The following is an 8,528-nucleotide window of genomic DNA, read 5'->3' on the forward strand; positions in this document are numbered from 1 at the left end:
GAATGAATATATATCCATTTTCAGTATAATTGTAAATGGTTCCGGTGCCCGTAGTCGGAATTTTGATCTGCCGACATTCCGAAGCCCAAACCGACAAACTTCAATCTGGAAAATAAACAGTTTAATTTGAAAACCTAAAAAATACACAGAAATTTAACATTTTGTAAAGTCAAATTCTTTTACCTCCATCGTAAACCACGCAAAGCACCAAATCATCTGCTAATCTCCCTCTTTATTTCCCGAATCCCCTAATCAAAAATCCCCAATCACACAATGGAATTCGTTTTAAACCTTTCCCCCAATTCCGAACCGCCGCCGTTTCAAATCGCTCTGCAGATTTATGCATACCACTTGCTGATAATGGAGGAGACGCCTCTCACGACTCCCGCGACGCCCTTTCCCCCTCAGAAAATCCCCAAATCCGGGCCCAAGCCTCTGCCGGCCGGCCACCGGAGCTCCGCCACCGCTAAGCAGATCCATCCCGACGCGGGCGTACCGCCTCCTGTGCCACGTGAACACCGCCGGCGGCGTGATTGGGAACTCCGGCTCCATAATCAAGCAGCTGGAAACCCTAACCGGCTCGAGGATTCGCTTCGAGGAGGGGCTCCCCAATTGCCACGAGCGCGTGGTGAACATCGTCGGCGATGGCGCGTTGGAGAGGAGGATTTCCGTAGGCGGGGGCGAGGGCGAGGGGCGAGGATACGGTGAGCGTCTCGACGGCGCAGGAGGGTTTGATTAGGGTTTTTGAGAGGGTTTGGAGGTGGAAGGGAGTGCTGGGAAAAATGACAACGGAGGAGACGATAATGAGCATCGCAACAGCTATAATAGTAATGGGTTGATTGTTTGCCGGTTGCTCGCTCCGACCGTTCAGATCGGAGCGCTGATGGGGAAGGGGGGCAAAATTGTTGCCGCCATTCGCAAAAGCACGGGGGCGGAAAATTCGTGTTTTCAAGAAGGAGCAGGTTCCCCCTTGCGCTGCACCGGAAGAGGAGCTGATTCAGGTGATTTAGTTCTTGCTATTTTTGGCAATTCTCTCAATGATTACTTAAAATAGATGATGTTGATTGCATATAGTTTGGGTTTGGCCATTTGACTTTTATGTATTTGTAAGCAATTGAGTCATGAAATGGTTGGAAGATATTTACATTTCAAACTTAAAAATGGAAAAGTTAGGAGGGATTGTTGTTATTGTTCACTTAATCGTTTCAAGCGCTTTCAATACTCGAGTTAGGTGAGTTTTTTCCCGATTCGAGCTTGTTTATAAAGGAATAGAGTCAAAATGCATGCCTTCCGTTATCGTGTTTATGTTTCTTTATTGCTACAGTTAATGCTGGAATGTTTGCAATTATTGCTAAATCCAGACATGATCAATTGCCTAAATGTAAGCCCTTAGGTAATCAAGTATGTTTAATATCTTCGAGCAAAAAGATTCAGTCCACTTAGTAATAGATGGCTTTCGCTATAATGTTATTAGGTTTTATACATGTTTGATGCATTTTGTTCCCAATTTGATTTTGTCGCTAGAATGAACGGACTCTGTTTTGTGCATATAGTTTGAGGCACCCGCCTCATTATCTAAAAGTGGTCTGTTTTCTAGATTATTCTGCCTCAAAGAATATCTTCTCAATTATGTGGCAGATTGTGGGTGGACTTCTCGCTGTTAAGAAAGCACTGCTTGCTGTTTCTCGTCGTCTCCAGGATAGAATCCTTGGTGAAGGAGCTCCTGGCCATATATCCACTCATGGGGCATCACAAAAATCGTACTCAGATTTCAGTGTGAAAAATAATACTTCCGCGCCGCCTGTTTCTGATATTGCTGTTGAGCATTGTTCTTTTGACCATTCTTTGTCAGCAGACACTGAAAAGTATCTAAATGTAGATGATAAAAGCTCTCTGAAGAAAGTCATCTTCCGATTTCTTTGCTCTAGCGGAATTGCTGGCGGTGTCATTGGAAAGGGTGCCAACATCGTCAAATATTTGGAAAAAGAAACTGGAGCTTCTATAAAGTTTGCATCTCCAGTGTCGGGGTCAAGGGAACGCCTTGCCATCATCTCTTCTTTGGAGGTTTCCCGTCTACCTTCTTACATGTGTTTTCTTTAGATGACATCATCTATTCTCTCTCTATGGTCCTTACCTTGCTGTTACTCTGTCAATTGTTTCTTCTTGTCACTTTTGTCTATCCTCTTTGCAGATTGCAATTCCGTTGTATTCTCCTGCACAAATCGCTATTGTCCGTTGTTTTTTCCAGATGCGTAGAAGTTGCCCTGGACCAAGGGGGTGATAGTGAGCTTCGGCCATGGGGAGAGTGTATCAGCAAGAATTCTCGTTTCATCGAGCCAGCTTAGCAGTATACTGGATGGGGATGGAAAGCTTGCTACAGATATAAGTCTTGCATCAGGTGCTGAGATACAACTAATGGGAGCAGATCTTCCAGATTTTGCTGGAGTTGGCGATAACGTGGTCCAGGTCTGAGCTTGAACTGCTACTGATTATGCATTTAAATCTTGAAACCTCCTAGTTTTGCTCAACACAAACTAGAATAGTAGTATGAGTTTCTTCCTGAGTAATGGATGGTTGATGTTCCAACTCGTATACACGAAGTAGTAACTGAAAACTTTATCTCTTTAATCAAAGATGCACATCTTCTCTTATAATGTTACTATTTCTTAATGATAATCTTGTTCTTTATATGAGAGTCAACTAATTTAAGCGTCGCACCGTCAATATGAGCATGTTGTAGTTATTCCGTGTAGTTATTCACCTATTTTTTTCTGAACTTGTGCAAGTCTTATTTCACAGATTTCAGGTGATTATGAAAACGTTAAGAGTGCTCTATTTCAACTTGCTGGGAGGCTTCGGGCGAATTTCTTTTCTAGAATAGGATACAAAGGAGTAGGAAGCAGACATAGTTTGTACCCAACTGTTTCCAGCAGCATTCCTACTGGTGGAGAGGCAGCTTTTTCAACACAATCTGCACAACTGTCTCGATTTTCCCATATTGATGAATTGGACCACCTTGGATTCGTGCAGAAATCAAGCAGCTCTTGGCTACCAGGATTGCAGTGGGAACAGGTAATCGATTTCTTCACGACCCTTTGGCTGTATCATCATATTGTTTCTTGTTCATGAAAGCTAGTGTGTTTGTATGATTTCACTGTTCCGTGATTTCCTGTTAACAGGCAAACAACATAGAGAGTCAACCAAGACCTGTAGATGGTTCGAAAGAAACTTTTCGTAGTGGGTTCAAGCGAGAAAGGTATGCACCATTCCCTGTAATTACCCATGGTTTCTTAGTAGTATTCTCATCTTTAATGTTAAAACTGTGGATTTGGCTGATTATGTCAAAAATAAAAAATAAAAAATTAATTTCCTGTGTCATCATATGCTACAATTGACCTCAATTGACCATATGTTGTGGCCTTGTATTGTTATCTTCTAATTGGACTTATAGTTGACTGTTTTATGCTGCTATGTTTTGCCTGATAATTCAATGTATATATGATTGCAGCATTATTGTGAATGAGGGATCAGAACAAAAGGTCGAAGTCGTGGTTCCCAGGGAAAGTTTGGCTCTGTTTATGGTGACGACGGAAGCAACCTGACTCGTTTAAGAGAGGTATACTTCATCTAAAACCCATTCCTAGTTAATTCGTCTTAACCTGCATACCCTAATACCATCTTTTCAAGAATCTTCCTAGTGTGTCATGTTACTGTTTCCACGTTTCCCCGACTTGTCTATTGTATGCCAACTTCTGCAAATGTGAACTGCAGTTTTCTTTGCAAATGAATTTTACTGATTGTCGATATTCGAGAAACGCTCCAGAAATTCAGGAAATAAATGGCTGAAAATAGAAACCTATTAAGTAAAAGGGTCAGAACATGATTGGTTACACGTGCACCACAATTAAATCTTGTGATTTAAGTTGAATGTAGATCACTCTGGAAACGAGTTCTCATTACTGTAGTGTCATTCGTCATTTGGACTATGGTCTGTTTTGGCAGATATCAAGTGCAGTCGTGACAGTGGTAGATCCCAGCCCCCGGGGAAGGCAGTGGTAAGGTGATCATATCAGGGACACCCGAATGCATCCGGATCGCTCAGAGCCTACTTCAAGCGTTCATTCATTTTGATGGAGACCTCGTTCTGGGCTGCGATCGTTTACAACCGCGGGTAAATAGTGAGTGCTAGCGCGTTTTTAACTGTGATTAAAGTAGTGTCTTTCCCACATCAACACCTATCTGAGGTGTTTTGTATGGTAGATCTTTTTAACTTGAAATGATGTAAATCCTTTGTAATGCCACTGGGATAGTTTCACCTTTGCAGCTGTAATTATGGTAACGACTGATCTTTTGAGTGTGGATGAGAATTGATAGTCTTGATTCTTCTGTAAAAGAGGAGTGGGCTTCAAATTTAGTGTTTGGAAATGCACTTTTCACATTTTATGTCTTGAATTTGGAAAAGAATATTGCCACAAATATCTGAATTAGAAAATATAATAGTAAGAGTATCATTTAATTTACTTAATTTTTGTTTTTACCTTGGAATACTAAAAATGACAGAAGAATTCTTGTCCTTTTTCTCTCATTTGTCCTTTTTTTTCTCATACAACTGCTCAATTTTCTCTCTGCTATTTTTATCTTGTAATAATATTTAGTGGCGTGTAATTGGAACAGGTTTAATGTGCGGTTAAGGTAAAAAGAAGGAAAAGATTATGAAAGTAGTGTTAGTCGTTTGTGGAATCCTTATATTAGTGCATGTAATTGGTTAAAAATATTTCATATTTAAACTTTGTCTAATTGCGGGGGATGGCAAAAAATGGTTAAAACTAGTATATTTTTCAGGGACGGAAGAAGTATTTTTAATACAATTTTAAATTACCGAAATTATGTTATTTTTTTCCAAAAATAGTTATGTCATTTTAAACTTATCGAATGAAGTGTTGAACTTGATTCGTTAAATTAATATAATGCCTAAATTTTTATAATACTCTCGCCGTCCATAAAATAGACTAGTTTTTATCATTTAGATTAAGTCTAAATATGGAAAGTTTTCAACAAATAATAATCCTACGCATCATTTATAATATGGACCCCACAATCTACCAACACTCATTACATTACCTTTTCTCTCTCTCTCTTGCCTTTTCCTACCTTTTCCCTCACCCTCTTACTTTTTACCTTTTCGTGGACGGAAGGAATATTAATTAGTTATGCTTATAGTATTTTTATTGTATTTAAATATTTTAAATTATGTTAATTTTTTATTTAATAAACAATAGACTTCATATATAGGTATATTAATCAATAAATTTTATTTTATTTAAGCTATTGACAAAGATTTATAGGGTTGGTGTGTAGTTTAGAAAAATATATAGGTACTATTGGAAAATGTAAAAAGTAAGTGAGTGAAAAAAAATTCTTTTAGGTTTGAATTTAGTGTAAATAATTGGAGTAAAATCAATAATCAATATGATATTTAACAGTAAATGAGCTTGAGTTTAGTGTAATAGTTGAAGATGTTCTTTAAGAACCTCAAATGATATTTTTCTTAATTCATATACCTAAAAAATGCTTACTTCTATTTTTGAAGGACCAAATTTAACACTCACTCTAAAAGTTTGAACTATCAGTTTGATAGTCTTGGCATTTCATTTCTTTTCTTTTTGAATAAACATGATTAACGACAAAATTGTAATCATCAAAGGTTCAACCGTTGAGATTCTCGAACAGATGCGACAACAAAGGAATTTTTTGGTGGGTTGTCTTGACTTCATTATTGTGATGAATAATACAATTTCATATTTCTTGTAGTCTGGTCTGCCTAATTAATTTGATTATTAAAAAAAGAAGAGGAGCTATTCATCATATAGGCATAGGAGATAATCACAAGTCTTGCATATAATTTGTTTCTAACAACACAAATTGCTAATCTATTGAAGTTTGAGGGCCTCCACAGGTCTCCCAACAAGTGACAAAACTGTCCCACAAATATGCCTTGAAGTGAGCCCTGCTTCTTCAATCTGATCCTTTGGTGCTCCATGGTCTATGTATCTATCAGGAAGCATCATTGATCTCAACTGCATTTCAATCAAAACAAGACATGATCAAAACCTAGGATCAACAGTATTTGACTTCGTACATAAAATAGTACTAAGATATAATCAAGGATTAAGTTGTGAGATTATTTTAGTTAGAGGGGTTTGATTATGACTAATTATCACATGATTATCCATCTAGAATATAATTGTGAGATTCAGTCTAACAAACCAAACACACTATATATTTAATTTCGAGATACAGTATTGCAGACCGAACAGGCCCGAACTGAATTGGGGGAGTGTATGTATGTGTGTGTATGTATGTAATAAGAAGGCATTGTTTTGATACCTTGAGGTGACCATCAAGGAGTCCATTGAGGCTTAGGAAATGTGAAACATGTGAGCCGAATCCCCCGATCGAGCCCTCTTCGACCGTGATGAGGATCTCGTGCTCCTTGGCAAGTCGCCGGATTAGGTCAGTGTCCAGTGGCTTGCAGAATCTTGCATCCACCACTGTGGGCGTTATGTCGTAGGACTCGAGAACCTTTGTTGCTTCGAGGCACTGCTGCACCACTGCTCCGTACCCTAATATAGCCACCCTGTTCCCTTCCACTAGTATTCTTCCCTTCCCAATCTGTTGAGACATTTTTTGAGGTTGAAAATACAAAGATCATAGTACTATGCAATAAAAGATCATTTGTTGTTGGTGCTATTTGCTTACTTCAATTGGTGTGCCTTTGTTATTGTGAGGGAGAGGAACGCCTACTCCGTTCCCTCTAGGGAACCGGGGCGGTCGGGCTGCAGCCGTGGCAACCATGTGTATGAGCTCAGCCTCGTCCGATGGAGCCATCACCACCATGTTAGGCAGGCAGGCCATGTAGGTGACGTCAAACGCGCCACAATGAGTGGGCCCGTCAGCCCCAACTAGGCCAGCCCGGTCCATGGCGAACCGGACAGGCAACTTTTGTAGATCAACATCATGGACCACCTTCACATCACCAAAACAAAAATGTTAGTACAACAAAAAATTGTCTTAGGTACCATACTTGCTCCTCACCTGGTCGTAGCCTCGTTGAAGGAAGGACGAGTAGATGGCACAAAGGGCTTGAGGCCCTCGGATGCCAAGCCGGCTGCAAATGTGACAGCGTGCTGCTCAGCAATCCCGACATCAAAAACATCGCTCGGGAAAGCGCTTCTGGAAGAAGTTGAGGCCGGTTCCACCCCCCATTGCAGCATGGATCCCCACAATCTTGCTGTCTACCTCAGCTTCTTTAACCAATGCTTCTGCAAAATACTGTGTGTACGAAAGTGTAGACGATTTCGCCTTGTTTTGCTTCCCTGTCGAAGGATCAAACTTGACAACACCTAAAACAAGAACACAAAAAAGAAAGAGTTGAGACAATAGCGAAAATTTGAAGATCTGTATGTACTTATTTAAACTAACCATGCATTCTATCAGCTGCTGCTTCTGCTGGTGGATAGCCCTTCCCCTTCTCCGTCACAATGTGTATAAGAACCGGCCCGGTGCTGGCATCGCCTTCACCTTCTCAAAAATAGAGACCAAATCATCGATGTTGTGCCCATCCACAGGGCCAATGTAGTACAACCCGAGCTCCTCAAAGAGAGTGGAGCCGGATGCGCTCAGCATCCCCCTCGCGTACTCATCCACCTTAGCCGCCACCTCATGTGCCTGCGGCCCTATCTGCTTCGTTATGCTCTGTAAGCGAAACAAACGGTTTTAGTATCAATCAATCAATCAACCAACCAAACAAGGGGGAGTATGAAAATTAAGCTAATAAAAACAAAAGGAAGGCCTACTTTAGCAGCCTCCCTAAGTTGCCTGAACTTAGGGCTGGCTTGAAGCTTGGTGAGGGCGCTACTGAGGGCGCCAACGGGGGTGGCGGGCCCATCGAGAGTGGCGGTGGGGAGCGACACCTGCTTGTTGTCATTCAAGACGACGATGAGGTTGGAGTCAAGGAAGCCAGCATTGTTCATGGCCTCATAGGCTTGGCCAGCCGTCATGGCCCCGTCTCCAATCACCGACACGACACTGTTGCTTTTCCCCAATAGATCTCTAGCCACAGCCATTCCAAGACCAGCAGAAATGCTAGTGGAGCTATGGCCAACACCAAAGGCATCATGAACACTCTCATCCCTCTTGGGGAAGCCGGCCAGTCCCGACGTCTGCCTTATCGTATGCATCTTGACCGCCTCCCCGTCAGAATCTTATGACCGTACGCCTGCACAAACACACATCCAAAAAATCTCATTCAAACGATTTATGACTCACATGTAATTCCAACTCAAACACACCTGATGGCCGACGTCCCAGATGAGTTTGTCATCAGGTGTGTTGAAGACATGGTGGAGCGCGACGGTGAGCTCCACCACGCCCAGGCTCGAGCTCAGGTGGCCCCCGGTTTTCGACACGGTGTACACGATCTCCTGTCTCAGCTCTGCAGCCAGCTGTTCCAAATCCTGACACAAAAA

General features: G+C 41.4%; 2 protein-coding genes across 2 annotated transcripts; one reads left to right on the top strand and one right to left on the bottom strand.

Moving 5' to 3' along the window:
* The first annotated feature begins 934 nt into the window (after positions 1 to 934).
* Positions 935 to 4,393, top strand: LOC121772652. Its single transcript, XM_042169840.1, has 7 exons — positions 935 to 1,001; positions 1,639 to 2,064; positions 2,192 to 2,466; positions 2,800 to 3,072; positions 3,180 to 3,256; positions 3,509 to 3,616; positions 4,003 to 4,393. The coding sequence occupies exons 3-6, from the start codon at positions 2,416 to 2,418 to the stop codon at positions 3,600 to 3,602; spliced, it is 495 nt and encodes a 164-aa protein (XP_042025774.1). The 5' UTR covers positions 935 to 1,001; positions 1,639 to 2,064; positions 2,192 to 2,415; the 3' UTR covers positions 3,603 to 3,616; positions 4,003 to 4,393.
* Positions 4,394 to 5,813: 1,420 nt separating this feature from the next.
* LOC121770364 (probable 1-deoxy-D-xylulose-5-phosphate synthase 2, chloroplastic) lies at positions 5,814 to 8,522 on the bottom strand (the record flags this gene model as incomplete). The annotated part of the gene is given in 11 exon segments (XM_042167105.1): positions 5,814 to 6,077; positions 6,388 to 6,672; positions 6,760 to 7,026; positions 7,096 to 7,139; positions 7,142 to 7,211; positions 7,213 to 7,403; positions 7,483 to 7,560; positions 7,563 to 7,755; positions 7,857 to 8,245; positions 8,248 to 8,278; positions 8,352 to 8,522. Coding segments are annotated over 11 exon segments (1,866 nt in total), but the record flags the coding sequence as incomplete, so codon positions are not given.
* Between the last annotated feature and the right edge of the window lie 6 nt (positions 8,523 to 8,528).

The sequence above is a fragment of the Salvia splendens genome, chromosome 16 (genome assembly GCF_004379255.2).
Source record: "Salvia splendens isolate huo1 chromosome 16, SspV2, whole genome shotgun sequence".
NCBI classification, from domain to species: Eukaryota; Viridiplantae; Streptophyta; class Magnoliopsida; order Lamiales; family Lamiaceae; genus Salvia; species Salvia splendens.